The following is a 21230-nucleotide window of genomic DNA, read 5'->3' as shown; positions in this document are numbered from 1 at the left end:
CAACTCCAGACGAACTTCGAAGAAGAGTTGCGATATAGAAAGCGCAGTGATTGTCGCAAACGTAAAGAAGATAGATTGATAAGCTTGATTCGGAGAACTGAGTCGAACAGACGAGGCGCCATCGAAGGAGGGCCTTTAAATATTCTACGAAACGGCAGGCGGGGTCGCACGCGATTGGTTCCGGATCGATCGCATGATCCGGTAAGACGCAACGTTAGAGATTCAAACTATGGGATTTACCGGCGATGGGCGCTTACAAACACCTCGCGGCCGTACGCAACGGTAGCGAGCGATCGCTACGCGACTCTAAACATTATGAAAAACAGCCAGAGCAAGTGTAGCTCGACGGTTGGCGTAACGGCCGGCAAATCCCATAATTCGAATCCCGAACATACCGCCCGCCTCGAAACACTAGTTTCGAAACGCATCGAAACCGCATGACAGAAATGAGATGACGGGGGGATCGCGACGACGAGACTTAACGATAAAGGGAATGCGTGTTACAATACCCGCACGCTAGACCCAAATTACGCAAACCGGTGACCGCCTGCCGGAGACAAGTAAACAGAATTGAGAGATGAAGGTAACGAAAATGACGAATGAAGTAAACATGCCGAAACGGGCCGCCCGCCGTGACGACGCGAGGGCATGACGATTTAATAACTTGATTGCGCAAGAGCGACGATCCGCTAAACGAGTACGCAAAACGAATGCCGATTGAACGACGTTTAGAGACATTTGCATTTATTTATACAGATATCGCAAGAGGTAGGGAACTCACGTACATTTGTGGAGATAGAGCGCACAAGTTGCAGGGAACGCTCGAACGAAGCGCGAGATATCTACCGATTTGTAGTTTATCGGAAGATGTGACAAGGGACGCGTTTAGCTTAGTCCTCGGAATTGCAACTGACGGGCAGAGGGCACAATTTAACGATTGGCCTTTTAAAGCACGAGGTCGCAGTTCTTACGGTGACTACTCGAATATGATTGTCGTCGCCCGGATGCGTTTGTACGATTCGTCCGAGTTCCCACTTGCACGGAGGTAGTGTCGAGTTCTTTATGAGAACGAGCTGTCCGATCGAGATGGAAGGGCGAGGGCGACGCCACTTTCCGCGTTGTTGGAGCGTATTGAGATAATCCGTGCGCCACATTTTCCAAAATCGCTCTGTCATGTGTCGGACTAATTGCCATCGCGAGAGACGATTTTCGGCGAGGTCCAGCAGAGACGGTTCCGGAGGGGTTGTAAGGGCAGACCCGATGAGGAAATGACCCGGTGTCAGCGGAGCGAACTCGTCGAGAGTATCGGACAGAGGAGCGATAGGTCGTGAATTTAAACATGCCTCGATGGCACAAAGTAACGTCGTGAATTCCTCGAATGTGAGTGTCCGATCGCCGAGAACTCGTCGAAGATGGTGCTTGACACTTTTAACTCCTGCTTCCCACAGTCCGCCAAAATGCGGAGCAGATGGGGGAATGAAGTGCCAAACGATTCCGTCACCGGCAGTTCGATTCTGAAATTCGGGATCTCGAAGCGCGGCGCGATACGACATTGTCAACTCCTTATTTGCGCCGACGAAAGTGGTTCCGTTATCAGAATACATGCTTTCGGGTAATCCGCGACGGGAACAGAAACGAACATACGCATTGAGAAAGGCTGAGGTGGAATAGTCCGCGACCAATTCCAGATGCACGGCCTTGGTGGCCATGCAGATAAATAGCGCGATGTAGGCTTTTCGGGATGTTATCCCACGACCAGCGGAGGCACGGATGTGGACGGGCCCCGCGTAATCCAGCCCGCAATGCGAAAAGGGTTTTTTCGGCGGGGAAACTCTCGGGGCAGGAAGGTCTCCCATGATCTGAGTCGGGAGGGCGGCCCTTTCTCGGACGCACCTGACACAAGCGTGAATGACGGCCTTTACCTGACTCCGACCTCGGAGAAGCCAGTATTCTTGACGAATAATATGGAGGGTGAGCTGCAACCCGGCATGCAGAGCTCGTGTGTGAGCTTGTTCAATGATAAGGCGAACCAGCGGATGGGGAGGTAACAGAACTGGATGCTTCGATTGCACTGGGAGAGGGGCGTTGCGAAGACGACCCCCAACGCGAAGCAGTCCGTCTTCGTCGAGAAACGGGTTGAGAGATTCAAGAGAATCTCCTCGAGGTAGTGGTTGACCACTGGAGAGAGAGGCGATGGTATCGCCAAACTGGGCGGTTTGAATGCGTCGCAACCAAAAGATTTTGGCAGCGGTGCATTCGGAGGCGGTTAAGGCGCGTCCTTGAGCAGAGTTTGAATTGGGACGGCGAAAGCGACGGGAATTACCGACGAAACGGTTAATATAAGCCGTTACTCGAATGAGTTTGGGCCAATTTGAGAAGCGGGATTCTAAATCCCAATCGGGAGAAGGAACCATGCTGTGAAGCACGACCTTTAACTCGGACGAATCTTCTGCGGGAGGTTGTCGAAGTTGCTGAGGCCATTCCGTGGGATTGCAGCGAAGCCAAGAGGGGCCATGCCACCAAAGGCGAGAATTTATTAATTCGTCGCTTGGAAGTCCGCGCGACGCGCAGTCAGCGGGATTGTCCGCTGTCGGAATATGATGCCATATAGCTTGAGGGAGACGAGATTGTGCATCTGCAACCCGGTTGGCGACGAACGTCTTCCATTTGGAGGGGTGAGACTGCAACCACGCTAGTGCCACTGTCGAATCAGTCCAACAGTAGCATGGAACATCGAGAAGGTCAAGGGAGGATGCAACAAAGTTCATCAGACGAGTCAGAAGGACGGCAGCTTGCAATTCAAGTCGAGGGATGGTCAGAGGTGTCAATGGGGCGACCTTTGACTTGCCAGCAAGCAGAGAGACATTTATGTGTCCGTTGACGGTGGTACAGCGGACGAAAACGACGGCGGCGTAGGCCACCGTGGAAGCGTCTGCGAAACCGTGGAGTTCGATCTGTGAGGCATCTGGAACCGACCCGATCCACCGTGCTATTTGGAGTCCGTTTAAAAGAGGAAATTTGGAATAGATGGATTTCCATTGTTCATAGGACTGAGTCGGGATGGGGTCGTCCCATCCGAGACGAAGGCGCCACAATCCTTGAATGAGGATTTTCACTCTAATGATAGCGGGAGTAACCCAACCGAGAGGGTCGTACAGTTTCGCGATGGTCGAGAGAATAGCGCGTTTCGTGGACGGTATCGGCGCGGATAGATTTACGTTAAATTGAAATGAATCACGAGAAGGGTTCCAGCTTATCCCGAGGATTTTGACTCGATCGTCGGGAGCAAGAGTTTTGGAGCAGGCTAGTCCATGATCTTCCTGATCGATGTTGGAAAGAAATTCGACCGAATTACTGGCCCATTTTCGCAATTTCATTTGACCGCATTGGAGGAGATGGACTAATTGATCACGGGACTGACGAATCGCCGATAGATCGTTGCCGCCGTAAAGGACATCGTCGACATAAATATGAGACTGAAGAACGGGAACTGCGAGCGGGAACCGTTTTCCTTCATCCTTAAGGAGTTGTTGCAGAACGCGGAGAGCTAAAAATGGGGCACAGGTCATGCCATACGTCACGGTCAGTAATTGGAATGCCTGTGCATCCTCGGAGAGGGCTGATTTCCAGAGAATACGCTGATAGTCAACGTCGCGTTCGTCAACCAGAATCTGGCGGTACATTTTGGTAATGTCCGCTGTATAAACGAACCGGAATGTTCGCCATCGAAGTATGATGGCAGAGAGATCAAGCTGTAATTTGGGACCGGAAAAGAGGTGGTCATTTAGAGTGGAATCGTTTGAAGTGACGCTGGATGCGTTAAAAACAACACGGAGATGTGTGGTTACGCTGTCAGCGCGCAGCACTGGATGGTGCGGAATGTAAACACACTGAACAGGCGAGGACGAAACGGGCGCAGGACGCATGTGTCCGAGAGACTCATATTCTTTTAGAAACTCTTTATATTCCACTGCTAGGGATGGTTGGAGCAGAAGTTTCCGATGGATGGACTGCAGGACTTTGTCCGCAGCACCGCGAGAATGGCCAATATCAATTGGAGGGCCAGTACGGAACGGGAGACGGACTATGTACCGCCCATCAGAAGCTCGCGATGTGTGCTTTTGAAAATGCTGCTCACACTGTTCGTCCTCCTTGGTAAGTAGGGACTGCGAGGGGATTTCCTCAATCTCCCAGAAACGGCGCAGCTCGCTCGATAGTGTGTCGTCTTGGACACAGTGATGCATCGCAATGCTGGAGCTGGCACAAGGTCGTGGGCCGTCAAGCGACAGAGGAGAGAAAGGGCCAGAGATGACCCAACCAAAAATGGTGTTTTGGGCAATAGGTTGCCCGCTTGAGCCTTTCCGTAGACCGTCTAAAATTATTTCAGAATAGACGTCTGCGCCGAGGAGGACATGAATCGCGGCCGAATTTGACGGATCAGAATCGGCCCACTTGAGATCGGATAAATGATCGAGAGTTCGACTATCCTGAATGCGCTTCGGCATGTATGTCGAGAGAGATTTTAAGACGAGCGCGGTGGTCGAAACCGAAGGGCTCGAGGAATTGCGAGGAGCGATCTGGAGGCGCACGGCGTGGCGCAACGTACCAACATGGACCCCGCCGACGGCAGATATGGTAGCCGAGACGCGAGTGCGTTTCGCACGTAAGAGGTGCACCATGGCTTCGGTTATGAAACTAGCTTCTGAGCCTTGATCAATCAAGGCTCGGACTGTGATGCAGCGACCTGACGGAACTCGTAGTTGCACCCATGCTGTGGCCAAGAGAATACCTGAGGGCGAGGCCGCGAGGGTGGAAGCGAAATGAGAGTTGACCTCGGTCGGCATCGAGGTGGCTGTAGATGATTCTGGAGGTGACGATGATGCGGAAGAAGTCTCTAAATGCAGCAACGAGTGGTGACGTTTTTGACAGAATCGACAAGAGTATTTGCTGGGACAGTTTCGAATGGAATGACTGTGACTTAAACAATTAAAGCAACGCGAGAACTTTTGAACAAGTTCGCGCCGACCGTTGGGGCTGTGAGCCGTGAATGTCGGGCAAGCGCTGAAACTATGAGAAGCTTGACAGACGGGGCACGAAGGGCGCGAAGGGTTCAAGGGTCGTGAAGCGGTCGCAGCATGAACTCGAGATGAACTGGCGGCGGGATGACTTGTGGCTTTAGGACTCTTAGAGGTCGTGGTGTCGGAATCGAGCGCAAATTCCTCCAAACCGCGAGCACGTGAATCAAGAAATTTCGAAAACGTCTTGAACGACGGCGGCGTTACGTCGTCGCCAAGTTTGAGTTTCCACGCCTTCCGCGTCGAAGAGTCCAACTTTTGTGACACAATATGGACCAGGAAGTCGTCCCAAAGATCGTCTGGTTTGCGCCCGAGCTTCTTTAGGGATTCGACGGTGACGCAGACACGATCGCGGAGATGCTGGAGGTCCGTGGCTGATTCGCGAGAAAGCGCGGGAAGCGTAATTAACTGCGAAAGATGCGCGGTGATTATGCGCCTCGGATTATTAAACCGCGCCGTAAGCGTATCCCAAGCGATTTTAAAATTATCTTCCGTGATTGACAAAGTCGAAATACACTCAAGCGCGGGACCCTGCAGAACGGACACCAAGTGATGGAAACGCGTTACATCGTGTAGCGTAGAATTTTTAATAATAAGCGCGGTGAATTTATCGCGGAAGGCTTCCCAGATCTCGTACCGGCCGTCGAACTGCGGTACCTTGATCCGGGGAAGCTGCGTATCTGGGACTGACGGACACGCTTGTCCGTCGCCCGCGGAGTTAGGCTGACTTACGGTGGCGGTGGTCAGCGCGTCGAGTTGGTTGTTCATGAAGGCTAAAGCGTCCAAGTACACCTCCTCCGTAGCTGCAAATTGGTCGTCCTTGAAGTAAGGAAGCTTGGCTCGTTCCTCCGATTTGATAGTGGTGAAGAGTCGCGAATGACCGTTCTCGAACCTCCGCCACTGCTCCTGAAGGTGGACAATCCTCGTCCGCAGAGTGGATTTTGTCCAGTTGTTCTTCCCCAGCTTTTTTAAGTTGGTGAGAGCTCGTTCTATACCTTGCTGGATTTGAACGTGGGCTTCTACGTTGTCTGCCATGATATGACACTCTCGTCCACTCCCTCACTTGCCTGTTCGTCACGATCCGGCTCGAAGGACCAAAATGTTCGGCGTCGACCGACGGTCGGAGGCGCCTGACGCTGGAACCGCTCAGTAATGAGCGCGCGAGGACGGCAATGAAGAGGATCGTGAGAATGAGGGAGGAAAATTACCTTCAGAGTGAAGTTCACACTGCACTTTATTGAAATTTGAGCTATGAACAGTCGTCGACGAATCGCAATTCGGAAATCTTGATCGTGCGAGACGTCTGCCTTTGAATCGCGACGGAAATCTTGTGCGACTCCTTTACGAGGGCCGCCGCGAACGGAGATCTTCACCGCGTTCGGAGGAAAATCTTGACGCGGGCAGACGCACGAATCGCGACGCGAAAGAAGACAGCTCGAAGGCAACTCCAGACGAACTTCGAAGAAGAGTTGCGATATAGAAAGCGCAGTGATTGTCGCAAACGTAAAGAAGATAGATTGATAAGCTTGATTCGGAGAACTGAGTCGAACAGACGAGGCGCCATCGAAGGAGGGCCTTTAAATATTCTACGAAACGGCAGGCGGGGTCGCACGCGATTGGTTCCGGATCGATCGCATGATCCGGTAAGACGCAACGTTAGAGATTCAAACTATGGGATTTACCGGCGATGGGCGCTTACAAACACCTCGCGGCCGTACGCAACGGTAGCGAGCGATCGCTACGCGACTCTAAACATTATGAAAAACAGCCAGAGCAAGTGTAGCTCGACGGTTGGCGTAACGGCCGGCAAATCCCATAATTCGAATCCCGAACATTATGCGTTATGCGTTATGCGTTATGCGTAATGCGTTAAGCCTTATGCGATATGCGTTATGCGTTATGCGTTAATCGTTAAGCGTTATGCGTTATGCGCTATGCGGTATGCGTTATTCGTTATGCGTTATGCGTTATGCGTTATGCGTTATGCGTAATGCGTTATGCGTTATGCGTTATGCGTTATGCGTTATGCGTTATGCGTTATGCGTTATGCGTTATGCGTTATGCGTTATGCGTTATGCGTTATGCGTTATGCGTTATGCGTTATGCGTTATGCGTTATGCGTTATGCGTTATGCGTTATGCGTTATGCGTTATGCGTTATGCGTTATGCGTTATGCGTTATGCGTTATGCGTTATGCGTTATGCGTTATGCGTTATGCGTTATGCGTTATGCGTTATGCGTTATGCGTTATGACTTTTGCATTATGCGTTATGCGTTATGCGTTATGCGTTATGCGTTATGGGCTATGCGTTATGCCTTATGGTTTATACGTTATGCGTTATGCGTTATGCGTTATGAGTTTTGCGTTACGCGTTATGCGTTATGCGTTATGCGTTATGCGTTATGCGTTATGCGTTATGCGTTACGCGTTATGCGTTATGCGCTATGCGTTATGCGTTATGCGTTATGCGTTACGCGTTACGCGTTATGCGTTATGCGTTATGCGTTATGCGTTATGCGTTATGCGTTATGCGTTATGCGTTATGCGTTATGCGTTATGCGTAATGCGTTAAGCGTTATGCAATATGCGTTATGCGTTATGCGTTAATCGTTAAGCGTTATGCGTTATGCGCTATGCGGTATGCGGTATGCGTTATTCGTTATGCGTTATGCGTTATGCGTTATGCGTTATGCGTAATGCGTTATGCGTTATGCGTTATGCGTTATGCGTTATGCGTTATGCGTTATGCGTTATGCGTTATGCGTTATGCGTTATGCGTTATGCGTTATGCGTTATGCGTTATGCGTTATGCGTTATGCGTTATGCGTTATGCGTTATGCGTTATGCGTTATGCGTTATGCGTTATGCGTTATGCGTTATGCGTTATGCGTTATGCGTTATGCGTTATGCGTTATGCGTTATGCGTTATGCGTTATGCGTTATGCGTTATGCGTTATGCGTTATGCGTTATGCGTTATGCGTTATGCGTTATGCGTTATGCGTTATGCGTTATGCGTTATGCGTTATGCGTTATGCGTTATGACTTTTGCATTATGCGTTATGCGTTATGCGTTATGCGTTATGCGTTATGCGTTATGCGTTATGCGTTATGCGTTATGCGTTATGCGTTATGCGTTATGCGTTATGCGTTATGCGTTATGCGTTATGCGTTATGCGTTATGCGTTATGCGTTATGCGTTATGCGTTATGCGTTATGCGTTATGCGTTATGCGTTATGCGTTATGCGTTATGACTTTTGCATTATGCGTTATGCGTTATGCGTTATGGGCTATGCGTTATGCCTTATGGTTTATACGTTATGCGTTATGCGTTATGCGTTATGAGTTTTGCGTTACGCGTTATGCGTTACGCGTTATGCGTTACGCGTTATGCGTTATGCGTTATGCGTTATGCGTTATGCGTTATGCGTTATGCGTTATGCGTTATGCGTTATGCGTTATGCGTTATGCGTTATGCGTTATGCGTTATGCGTTATGCGTTATGCGTTATGCGTTATGCGTTATGCGTTATGCGTTATGCGTTATGCGTTATGCGTTATGCGTTATGCGTTATGCGTTATGCGTTATGCGTTATGCGTTATGCGTTATGCGTTATGCGTTATGCGTTATGCGTTATGCGTTATGCGTTATGCGTTATGCGTTATGCGTTATGCGTTATGCGTTATGCGTTATGCGTTATGCGTTATGCGTTATGCGTTATGCGTTATGCGTTATGCGTTATGCGTTATGCGTTATGCGTTATGCGTTATGCGTTATGCGTTATGCGTTATGCGTTATGCGTTATGCGTTATGCGTTATGCGTTATGCGTTATGCGTTATGCGTTATGCGTTATGCGTTATGCGTTATGCGTTATGCGTTATGCGTTATGCGTTATGACTTTTGCATTATGCGTTATGCGTTATGCGTTATGCGTTATGCGTTATGGGCTATGCGTTATGCCTTATGGTTTATACGTTATGCGTTATGCGTTATGAGTTTTGCGTTACGCGTTATGCGTTATGCGTTATGCGTTACGCGTTACGCGTTATGCGTTATGCGTTATGCGTTATGCGTTATGCGTTATGCGTTATGCGTTATGCGTTATGCGTTATGCGTTATGCGTTATGCGTTATGCGTTATGCGTTATGCGTTATGCGTTATGCGTTATGCGTTATGCGTTATGCGTTATGCGTTATGCGTTATGCGTTATGCGTTATGCGTTATGCGTTATGCGTTATGCGTTATGCGTTATGCGTTATGCGTTATGCGTTATGCGTTATGCGTTATTCGTTATGCGTTATGCGTTATGCGTTATGCGTTATGCGTTATGCGTTATGCGTTATGCGTTATGCGTTATGCGTTATGCGTTATGCGTTATGCGTTATGCGTTATGCGTTATGCGTTATGACTTTTGCATTATGCGTTATGCGTTATGCGTTATGGGCTATGCGTTATGCCTTATGGTTTATACGTTATGCGTTATGCGTTATGCGTTATGAGTTTTGCGTTACGCGTTATGCGTTACGCGTTATGCGTTATGCGTTATGCGTTATGCGTTATGCGTTATGCGTTATGCGTTATGCGTTATGCGTTATGCGTTATGCGTTATGCGTTATGCGTTATGCGTTATGCGTTATGCGTTATGCGTTATGCGTTATGCGTTATGCGTTATGCGTTATGCGTTATGCGTTATGCGTTATGCGTTATGCGTTATGCGTTATGCGTTATGCGTTATGCGTTATGCGTTATGCGTTATGCGTTATGCGTTATGCGTTATGCGTTATGCGTTATGCGTTATGCGTTATGCGTTATGCGTTATGCGTTATGCGTTATGCGTTATGCGTTATGCGTTATGCGTTATGCGTTATGCGTTATGCGTTATGACTTTTGCATTATGCGTTATGCGTTATGCGTTATGGGCTATGCGTTATGCCTTATGGTTTATACGTTATGCGTTATGCGTTATGCGTTATGAGTTTTGCGTTACGCGTTATGCGTTACGCGTTATGCGTTATGCGTTATGCGTTATGCGTTATGCGTTATGCGTTATGCGTTATGCGTTATGCGTTATGCGTTATGCGTTATGCGTTATGCGTTATGCGTTATGCGTTATGCGTTATGCGTTATGCGTTATGCGTTATGCGTTATGCGTTATGCGTTATGCGTTATGCGTTATGCGTTATGCGTTATGCGTTATGCGTTATGCGTTATGCGTTATGCGTTATGCGTTATGCGTTATGCGTTATGCGTTATGCGTTATGCGTTATGCGTTATGCGTTATGCGTTATGCGTTATGCGTTATGCGTTATGCGTTATGCGTTATGCGTTATGCGTTATGCGTTATGCGTTATGCGTTATGCGTTATGCGTTATGCGTTATGCGTTATGCGTTATGCGTTATGCGTTATGCGTTATGCGTTATGCGTTATGCGTTATGCGTTATGCGTTATGCGTTATGCGTTATGCGTTATGCGTTATGACTTTTGCATTATGCGTTATGCGTTATGCGTTATGCGTTATGCGTTATGGGCTATGCGTTATGCCTTATGGTTTATACGTTATGCGTTATGCGTTATGAGTTTTGCGTTACGCGTTATGCGTTATGCGTTATGCGTTACGCGTTACGCGTTATGCGTTATGCGTTATGCGTTATGCGTTATGCGTTATGCGTTATGCGTTATGCGTTATGCGTTATGCGTTATGCGTTATGCGTTATGCGTTATGCGTTATGCGTTATGCGTTATGCGTTATGCGTTATGCGTTATGCGTTATGCGTTATGCGTTATGCGTTATGCGTTATGCGTTATGCGTTATGCGTTATGCGTTATGCGTTATGCGTTATTCGTTATGCGTTATGCGTTATGCGTTATGCGTTATGCGTTATGCGTTATGCGTTATGCGTTATGCGTTATGCGTTATGCGTTATGCGTTATGCGTTATGCGTTATGCGTTATGACTTTTGCATTATGCGTTATGCGTTATGCGTTATGGGCTATGCGTTATGCCTTATGGTTTATACGTTATGCGTTATGCGTTATGCGTTATGAGTTTTGCGTTACGCGTTATGCGTTACGCGTTATGCGTTATGCGTTATGCGTTATGCGTTATGCGTTATGCGTTATGCGTTATGCGTTATGCGTTATGCGTTATGCGTTATGCGTTATGCGTTATGCGTTATGCGTTATGCGTTATGCGTTATGCGTTATGCGTTATGCGTTATGCGTTATGCGTTATGCGTTATGCGTTATGCGTTATGCGTTATGCGTTATGCGTTATGCGTTATGCGTTATGCGTTATGCGTTATGCGTTATGCGTTATGCGTTATGCGTTATGCGTTATGCGTTATGCGTTATGCGTTATGCGTTATGCGTTATGCGTTATGCGTTATGCGTTATGCGTTATGCGTTATGCGTTATGCGTTATGCGTTATGCGTTATGCGTTATGCGTTATGCGTTATGCGTTATGCGTTATGCGTTATGCGTTATGCGTTATGCGTTATGCGTTATGCGTTATGCGTTATGCGTTATGACTTTTGCATTATGCGTTATGCGTTATGCGTTATGGGCTATGCGTTATGCCTTATGGTTTATACGTTATGCGTTATGCGTTACGCGTTATGCGTTACGCGTTATGCGTTATGCGTTATGCGTTATGCGTTATGCGTTATGCGTTATGCGTTATGCGTTATGCGTTATGCGTTATGCGTTATGCGTTATGCGTTATGCGTTATGCGTTATGCGTTATGCGTTATGCGTTATGCGTTATGCGTTATGCGTTATGCGTTATGCGTTATGCGTTATGCGTTATGCGTTATGCGTTATGCGTTATGCGTTATGCGTTATGCGTTATGCGTTATGCGTTATGCGTTATGCGTTATGCGTTATGCGTTATGCGTTATGCGTTATGCGTTATGCGTTATGCGTTATGCGTTATGCGTTATGCGTTATGACTTTTGCATTATGCGTTATGCGTTATGCGTTATGCGTTATGCGTTATGGGCTATGCGTTATGCCTTATGGTTTATACGTTATGCGTTATGCGTTATGAGTTTTGCGTTACGCGTTATGCGTTATGCGTTATGCGTTATGCGTTATGCGTTACGCGTTACGCGTTATGCGTTATGCGTTATGCGTTATGCGTTATGCGTTATGCGTTATGCGTTATGCGTTATGCGTTATGCGTTATGCGTTATGCGTTATGCGTTATGCGTTATGCGTTATGCGTTATGCGTTATGCGTTATGCGTTATGCGTTATGCGTTATGCGTTATGCGTTATGCGTTATGCGTTATGCGTTATGCGTTATGCGTTATGCGTTATGCGTTATGCGTTATGCGTTATTCGTTATGCGTTATGCGTTATGCGTTATGCGTTATGCGTTATGCGTTACGCGTTATGCGTTATGCGTTATGCGTTATGCGTTATGCGTTATGCGTTATGCGTTAAGCGTTACGCGTTACGCGTTACGCGTTATGCGTTATGCGTTATGCGTTAAGCGTTATGCGTTATGCGTTATGCGTTATGCGTTATGCGTTATGCGTTATGCGTTATGCGTTATGCGTTATGCGTTATGCGTTATGCGTTATGCGTTATGCGTTATGCGTTATGCGTTATGCGTTATGCGTTATGCGTTATGCGTTATGCGTTATGCGTTATGCGTTATGCGTTATGCGTTATGCGTTATGCGTTATGCGTTATGCGTTATGCGTTATGCGTTATGCGTTATGACTTTTGCATTATGCGTTATGCGTTATGCGTTATGCGTTATGGGCTATGCGTTATGCCTTATGGTTTATACGTTATGCGTTATGCGTTATGCGTTATGAGTTTTGCGTTACGCGTTATGCGTTACGCGTTATGCGTTATGCGTTATGCGTTATGCGTTATGCGTTATGCGTTATGCGTTATGCGTTATGCGTTATGCGTTATGCGTTATGCGTTATGCGTTATGCGTTATGCGTTATGCGTTATGCGTTATGCGTTATGCGTTATGCGTTATGCGTTATGCGTTATGCGTTATGCGTTATGCGTTATGCGTTATGCGTTATGCGTTATGCGTTATGCGTTATGCGTTATGCGTTATGCGTTATGCGTTATGCGTTATGCGTTATGCGTTATGACTTTTGCATTATGCGTTATGCGTTATGCGTTATGCGTTATGGGCTATGCGTTATGCCTTATGGTTTATACGTTATGCGTTATGCGTTATGCGTTATGCGTTATGCGTTATGCGTTACGCGTTACGCGTTATGCGTTATGCGTTATGCGTTATGCGTTATGCGTTATGCGTTATGCGTTATGCGTTATGCGTTATGCGTTATGCGTTATGCGTTATGCGTTATGCGTTATGCGTTATGCGTTATGCGTTATGCGTTATGCGTTATGCGTTATGCGTTATGCGTTATGCGTTATGCGTTATGCGTTATTCGTTATGCGTTATGCGTTATGCGTTATGCGTTATGCGTTATGCGTTACGCGTTATGCGTTATGCGTTATGCGTTATGCGTTATGCGTTATGCGTTAAGCGTTACGCGTTACGCGTTACGCGTTACGCGTTACGCGTTATGCGTTATGCGTTATGCGTTATGCGTTAAGCGTTATGCGTTATGCGTTATGCGTTATGCGTTATGCGTTATGCGTTATGCGTTATGCGTTATGCGTTATGCGTTATGCGTTATGCGTTATGCGTTATGCGTTATGCGTTACGCGTTATGCGTTATGCGTTATGCGTTATGCGTTATGCGTTATGCGTTATGCGTTATGCGTTATGCGTTATGCGTTATGCGTTATGCGTTATGCGTAATGCGTTAAGCGTTATGCAATATGCGTTATGCGTTATGCGTTAATCGTTAAGCGTTATGCGTTATGCGCTATGCGGTATGCGTTATTCGTTATGCGTTATGCGTTATGCGTTATGCGTTATGCGTAATGCGTTATGCGTTATGCGTTATGCGTTATGCGTTATGCGTTATGCGTTATGCGTTATGCGTTATGCGTTATGCGTTATGCGTTATGCGTTATGCGTTATGCGTTATGCGTTATGCGTTATGCGTTATGCGTTATGCGTTATGCGTTATGCGTTATGCGTTATGCGTTATGCGTTATGCGTTATGCGTTATGCGTTATGCGTTATGCGTTATGCGTTATGCGTTATGCGTTATGCGTTATGCGTTATGCGTTATGCGTTATGCGTTATGCGTTATGCGTTATGCGTTATGCGTTATGCGTTATGCGTTATGCGTTATGCGTTATGCGTTATGCGTTATGCGTTATGCGTTATGACTTTTGCATTATGCGTTATGCGTTATGCGTTATGCGTTATGCGTTATGCGTTATGCGTTATGCGTTATGCGTTATGCGTTATGCGTTATGCGTTATGCGTTATGCGTTATGCGTTATGCGTTATGCGTTATGCGTTATGCGTTATGCGTTATGCGTTATGCGTTATGCGTTATGCGTTATGCGTTATGCGTTATGCGTTATGCGTTATGCGTTATGCGTTATGCGTTATGCGTTATGCGTTATGCGTTATGCGTTATGCGTTATGCGTTATGCGTTATGCGTTATGCGTTATGCGTTATGCGTTATGCGTTATGCGTTATGCGTTATGCGTTATGCGTTATGCGTTATGCGTTATGCGTTATGCGTTATGCGTTATGCGTTATGCGTTATGCGTTATGCGTTATGCGTTATGCGTTATGCGTTATGCGTTATGCGTTATGCGTTATGCGTTATGCGTTATGCGTTATGCGTTATGCGTTATGCGTTATGCGTTATGCGTTATGCGTTATGCGTTATGCGTTATGCGTTATGCGTTATGCGTTATGCGTTATGCGTTATGCGTTATGCGTTATGCGTTATGCGTTATGCGTTATGCGTTATGCGTTATGCGTTATGCGTTATGCGTTATGCGTTATGCGTTATGCGTTATGCGTTATGCGTTATGCGTTACGCGTTATGCGTTACGCGTTACGCGTTATGCGTTATGCGTTATGCGTTATGCGTTATGCGTTATGCGTTATGCGTTATGCGTTATGCGTTATGCGTTATGCGTTATGCGTTATGCGTTATGCGTTATGCGTTATGCGTTATGCGTTATGCGTTATGCGTTATGCGTTATGCGTTATGCGTTATGCGTTATGCGTTATGCGTTATGCGTTATGCGTTATGCGTTATGCGTTATGCGTTATGCGTTATGCGTTATGCGTTATGCGTTATGCGTTATGCGTTATGCGTTATGCGTTATGCGTTATGCGTTATGCGTTATGCGTTATGCGTTATGCGTTATGCGTTATGACTTTTGCATTATGCGTTATGCGTTATGCGTTATGGGCTATGCGTTATGCCTTATGGTTTATACGTTATGCGTTATGCGTTATGCGTTATGAGTTTTGCGTTACGCGTTATGCGTTACGCGTTATGCGTTACGCGTTATGCGTTATGCGTTATGCGTTATGCGTTATGCGTTATGCGTTATGCGTTATGCGTTATGCGTTATGCGTTATGCGTTATGCGTTATGCGTTATGCGTTATGCGTTATGCGTTATGCGTTATGCGTTATGCGTTATGCGTTATGCGTTATGCGTTATGCGTTATGCGTTATGCGTTATGCGTTATGCGTTATGCGTTATGCGTTATGCGTTATGCGTTATGCGTTATGCGTTATGCGTTATGCGTTATGCGTTATGCGTTATGCGTTATGCGTTATGACTTTTGCATTATGCGTTATGCGTTATGCGTTATGCGTTATGCGTTATGGGCTATGCGTTATCCTTATGGTTTATACGTTATGCGTTATGCGTTATGAGTTTTGCGTTACGCGTTATGCGTTATGCGTTATGCGTTATGCGTTATGCGTTACGCGTTACGCGTTATGCGTTATGCGTTATGCGTTATGCGTTATGCGTTATGCGTTATGCGTTATGCGTTATGCGTTATGCGTTATGCGTTATGCGTTATGCGTTATGCGTTATGCGTTATGCGTTATGCGTTATGCGTTATGCGTTATGCGTTATGCGTTATGCGTTATGCGTTATGCGTTATGCGTTATGCGTTATGCGTTATGCGTTATGCGTTATGCGTTATGCGTTATTCGTTATGCGTTATGCGTTATGCGTTATGCGTTATGCGTTATGCGTTACGCGTTATGCGTTATGCGTTATGCGTTATGCGTTATGCGTTATGCGTTATGCGTTAAGCGTTACGCGTTACGCGTTACGCGTTACGCGTTACGCGTTACGCGTTATGCGTTATGCGTTATGCGTTAAGCGTTATGCGTTATGCGTTATGCGTTATGCGTTATGCGTTATGCGTTATGCGTTATGCGTTATGCGTTATGCGTTATGCGTTATGCGTTATGCGTTATGCGTTATGCGTTATGCGTTATGCGTTATGCGTTATGCGTTATGCGTTATGCGTTATGCGTTATGCGTTATGCGTTATGCGTTATGCGTTATGCGTTATGCGTTATGCGTTATGCGTTATGGGCTATGCGTTATCCTTATGGTTTATACGTTATGCGTTATGCGTTATGAGTTTTGCGTTACGCGTTATGCGTTATGCGTTATGCGTTATGCGTTATGCGTTACGCGTTACGCGTTATGCGTTATGCGTTATGCGTTATGCGTTATGCGTTATGCGTTATGCGTTATGCGTTATGCGTTATGCGTTATGCGTTATGCGTTATGCGTTATGCGTTATGCGTTATGCGTTATGCGTTAAGCGTTATGCGTTATGCGTTATGCGTTATGCGTTATGCGTTATGCGTTATGCGTTATGCGTTATGCGTTATGCGTTATGCGTTATGCGTTATGCGTTATGCGTTATGCGTTACGCGTTATGCGTTATGCGTTATGCGTTATGCGTTATGCGTTATGCGTTATGCGTTATGCGTTATGCGTTATGCGTTATGCGTTATGCGTTATGCGTAATGCGTTAAGCGTTATGCAATATGCGTTATGCGTTATGCGTTAATCGTTAAGCGTTATGCGTTATGCGCTATGCGGTATGCGTTATTCGTTATGCGTTATGCGTTATGCGTTATGCGTTATGCGTTATGCGTTATGCGTTATGCGTTATGCGTTATGACTTTTGCATTATGCGTTATGCGTTATGCGTTATGCGTTATGCGTTATGGGCTATGCGTTATCCTTATGGTTTATACGTTATGCGTTATGCGTTATGAGTTTTGCGTTACGCGTTATGCGTTATGCGTTATGCGTTATGCGTTATGCGTTACGCGTTACGCGTTATGCGTTATGCGTTATGCGTTATGCGTTATGCGTTATGCGTTATGCGTTATGCGTTATGCGTTATGCGTTATGCGTTATGCGTTATGCGTTATGCGTTATGCGTTATGCGTTATGCGTTATGCGTTATGCGTTATGCGTTATGCGTTATGCGTTATGCGTTATGCGTTATGCGTTATGCGTTATGCGTTATGCGTTATGCGTTATGCGTTATGCGTTATGCGTTATGCGTTATGCGTTATGCGTTATGCGTTATGCGTTATGCGTTATGCGTTATGCGTTATGCGTTATGACTTTTGCATTATGCGTTATGCGTTATGCGTTATGCGTTATGGGCTATGCGTTATGCCTTATGGTTTATACGTTATGCGTTATGCGTTATGCGTTATGCGTTATGCGTTATGCGTTACGCGTTACGCGTTATGCGTTATGCGTTATGCGTTATGCGTTATGCGTTTTGCGTTATGCGTTATGCGTTATGCGTTATGCGTTATGCGTTATGCGTTATGCGTTATGCGTTATGCGTTATGCGTTATGCGTTATGCGTTATGCGTTATGCTTTATGCGTTATGCGTTATGCGTTATGCGTTATGCGTTATTCGTTATGCGTTATGCGTTATGCGTTATGCGTTATGCGTTATGCGTTATGCGTTATGCGTTACGCGTTATGCGTTATGCGTTATGCGTTATGCGTTATGCGTTATGCGTTATGCGTTAAGCGTTACGCGTTACGCGTTACGCGTTACGCGTTACGCGTTATGCGTTATGCGTTATGCGTTAAGCGTTATGCGTTATGCGTTATGCGTTATGCGTTATGCGTTATGCGTTATGCGTTATGCGTTATGCGTTATGCGTTATGCGTTATGCGTTATGCGTTATGCGTTATGCGTTATGCGTTATGCGTTATGCGTTATGCGTTATGCGTTATGCGTTATGCGTTATGCGTTATGCGTTATGCGTTATGCGTTATGCGTTATGCGTTATGCGTTATGCGTTATGCGTTATGCGTTATGCGTTATGCGTTATGCGTTATGCGTTATGCGTTATGCGTTATGCGTTATGCGTTATGCGTTATGCGTTATGCGTTATGCGTTATGCGTTATGCGTTATGCGTTATGCGTTATGCGTTATGCGTTATGCGTTATGCGTTATGCGTTATGCGTTATGCGTTATGCGTTATGCGTTATGACTTTTGCATTATGCGTTATGCGTTATGCGTTGTGGGCTATGCGTTATGCCTTATGGTTTATACGTTATGCGTTATGCGTTATGCGTTATGAGTTTTGCGTTACGCGTTATGCGTTACGCGTTATGCGTTACGCGTTATGCGTTATGCGTTATGCGTTATGCGTTATGCGTTATGCGTTATGCGTTATGCGTTATGCGTTATGCGTTATGCGTTATGCGTTATGCGTTATGCGTTATGCGTTACGCGTTATGCGTTATGCGTTATGCGTTATGCGTTATGCGTTATGCGTTATGCGTTATGCGTTATGCGTTATGCGTTATGCGTTATGCGTTATGCGTAATGCGTTAAGCGTTATGCAATATGCGTTATGCGTTATGCGTTAATCGTTAAGCGTTATGCGTTATGCGCTATGCGGTATGCGTTATTCGTTATGCGTTATGCGTTATGCGTTATGCGTTATGCGTAATGCGTTATGCGTTATGCGTTATGCGTTATGCGTTATGCGTTATGCGTTATGCGTTATGCGTTATGCGTTATGCGTTATGCGTTATGCGTTATGCGTTATGCGTTATGCGTTATGCGTTATGCGTTATGCGTTATGCGTTATGCGTTATGCGTTATGCGTTATGCGTTATGCGTTATGCGTTATGCGTTATGCGTTATGCGTTATGCGTTATGCGTTATGCGTTATGCGTTATGCGTTATGCGTTATGCGTTATGCGTTATGCGTTATGCGTTATGCGTTATGCGTTATGCGTTATGCGTTATGCGTTATGCGTTATGCGTTATGCGTTATGCGTTATGACTTTTGCATTATGCGTTATGCGTTATGCGTTATGCGTTATGCGTTATGCGTTATGCGTTATGCGTTATGCGTTATGCGTTATGCGTTATGCGTTATGCGTTATGCGTTATGCGTTATGCGTTATGCGTTATGCGTTATGCGTTATGCGTTATGCGTTATGCGTTATGCGTTATGCGTTATGCGTTATGCGTTATGCGTTATGCGTTATGCGTTATGCGTTATGCGTTATGCGTTATGCGTTATGCGTTATGCGTTATGCGTTATGCGTTATGCGTTATGCGTTATGCGTTATGCGTTATGCGTTATGCGTTATGCGTTATGCGTTATGCGTTATGCGTTATGCGTTATGCGTTATGCGTTATGCGTTATGCGTTATGCGTTATGCGTTATGCGTTATGCGTTATGCGTTATGCGTTATGCGTTATGCGTTATGCGTTATGCGTTATGCGTTATGCGTTATGCGTTATGCGTTATGCGTTATGCGTTATGCGTTATGCGTTATGCGTTATGCGTTATGCGTTATGCGTTATGCGTTATGCGTTATGCGTTATGCGTTATGCGTTATGCGTTATGCGTTATGCGTTATGCGTTATGCGTTACGCGTTATGCGTTACGCGTTACGCGTTATGCGTTATGCGTTATGCGTTATGCGTTATGCGTTATGCGTTATGCGTTATGCGTTATGCGTTATGCGTTATGCGTTATGCGTTATGCGTTATGCGTTATGCGTTATGCGTTATGCGTTATGCGTTATGCGTTATGCGTTATGCGTTATGCGTTATGCGTTATGCGTTATGCGTTATGCGTTATGCGTTATGCGTTATGCGTTATGCGTTATGCGTTATGCGTTATGCGTTATGCGTTATGCGTTATGCGTTATGCGTTATGCGTTATGCGTTATGCGTTATGCGTTATGCGTTATGCGTTATGCGTTATGCGTTATGCGTTATGCGTTATGCGTTATGCGTTATGACTTTTGCATTATGCGTTATGCGTTATGCGTTATGGGCTATGCGTTATGCCTTATGGTTTATACGTTATGCGTTATGCGTTATGCGTTATGAGTTTTGCGTTACGCGTTATGCGTTACGCGTTATGCGTTACGCGTTATGCGTTATGCGTTATGCGTTATGCGTTATGCGTTATGCGTTATGCGTTATGCGTTATGCGTTATGCGTTATGCGTTATGCGTTATGCGTTATGCGTTATGCGTTATGCGTTATGCGTTATGCGTTATGCGTTATGCGTTATGCGTTATGCGTTATGCGTTATGCGTTATGCGTTATGCGTTATGCGTTATGCGTTATGCGTTATGCGTTATGCGTTATGCGTTATGCGTTATGCGTTATGCGTTATGCGTTATGCGTTATGCGTTATGACTTTTGCATTATGCGTTATGCGTTATGCGTTATGCGTTATGCGTTATGGGCTATGCGTTATCCTTATGGTTTATACGTTATGCGTTATGCGTTATGAGTTTTGCGTTACGCGTTATGCGTTATGCGTTATGCGTTATGCGTTATGCGTTACGCGTTACGCGTTATGCGTTATGCGTTATGCGTTATGCGTTATGCGTTATGCGTTATGCGTTATGCGTTATGCGTTATGCGTTATGCGTTATGCGTTATGCGTTATGCGTTATGCGTTATGCGTTATGCGTTATGCGTTATGCGTTATGCGTTATGCGTTATGCGTTATGCGTTATGCGTTATGCGTTATGCGTTATGCGTTATGCGTTATGCGTTATGCGTTATGCGTTATGCGTTATGCGTTATGCGTTATGCGTTATGCGTTATTCGTTATGCGTTATGCGTTATGCGTTATGCGTTATGCGTTATGCGTTACGCGTTATGCGTTATGCGTTATGCGTTATGCGTTATGCGTTATGCGTTATGCGTTAAGCGTTACGCGTTA

At 45.9% G+C, this 21230-nt stretch overlaps 1 protein-coding gene across 1 annotated transcript; it reads right to left on the bottom strand.

Annotated features, from left to right (window-relative positions):
- Window positions 1-2866: 2866 nt before the first annotated feature.
- Window positions 2867-6110, bottom strand: LOC143220228 (uncharacterized). Its single transcript, XM_076445917.1, has 3 exons — window positions 3849-6110; window positions 3360-3752; window positions 2867-2965 (listed from the first exon to the last, which is right to left on the bottom strand). Exons 1-3 carry the CDS (start codon window positions 6108-6110, stop codon window positions 2867-2869), a joined length of 2754 nt encoding a protein of 917 aa, XP_076302032.1.
- Window positions 6111-21230: the final 15120 nt, after the last annotated feature.

Source organism: Lasioglossum baleicum, unplaced genomic scaffold (assembly GCF_051020765.1).
Source record: "Lasioglossum baleicum unplaced genomic scaffold, iyLasBale1 scaffold0444, whole genome shotgun sequence".
NCBI lineage: Eukaryota > Metazoa > Arthropoda > Insecta > Hymenoptera > Halictidae > Lasioglossum > Lasioglossum baleicum.
This window is presented reverse-complemented; position numbering and strand designations above follow the sequence as displayed.

Excerpts from the sequence above, each read along its gene's own strand:
- LOC143220228 (XM_076445917.1), bottom strand. The coding sequence starts at position 6,110 with ATGGCAGACAACGTAGAAGCCCACGTTCAAATCCAGCAAGGTATAGAA. Across the intron at positions 3,753-3,848 it reads CAGTGCTGCGCGCTGACAGC|CTTGATCTCTCTGCCATCAT; the intron begins GTAACCACACAT and ends CCCAAATTACAG. Across the intron at positions 2,966-3,359 it reads AAATGAAATTGCGAAAATGG|ATGCCTCACAGATCGAACTC; the intron begins GCCAGTAATTCG and ends GGTCGGTTCCAG.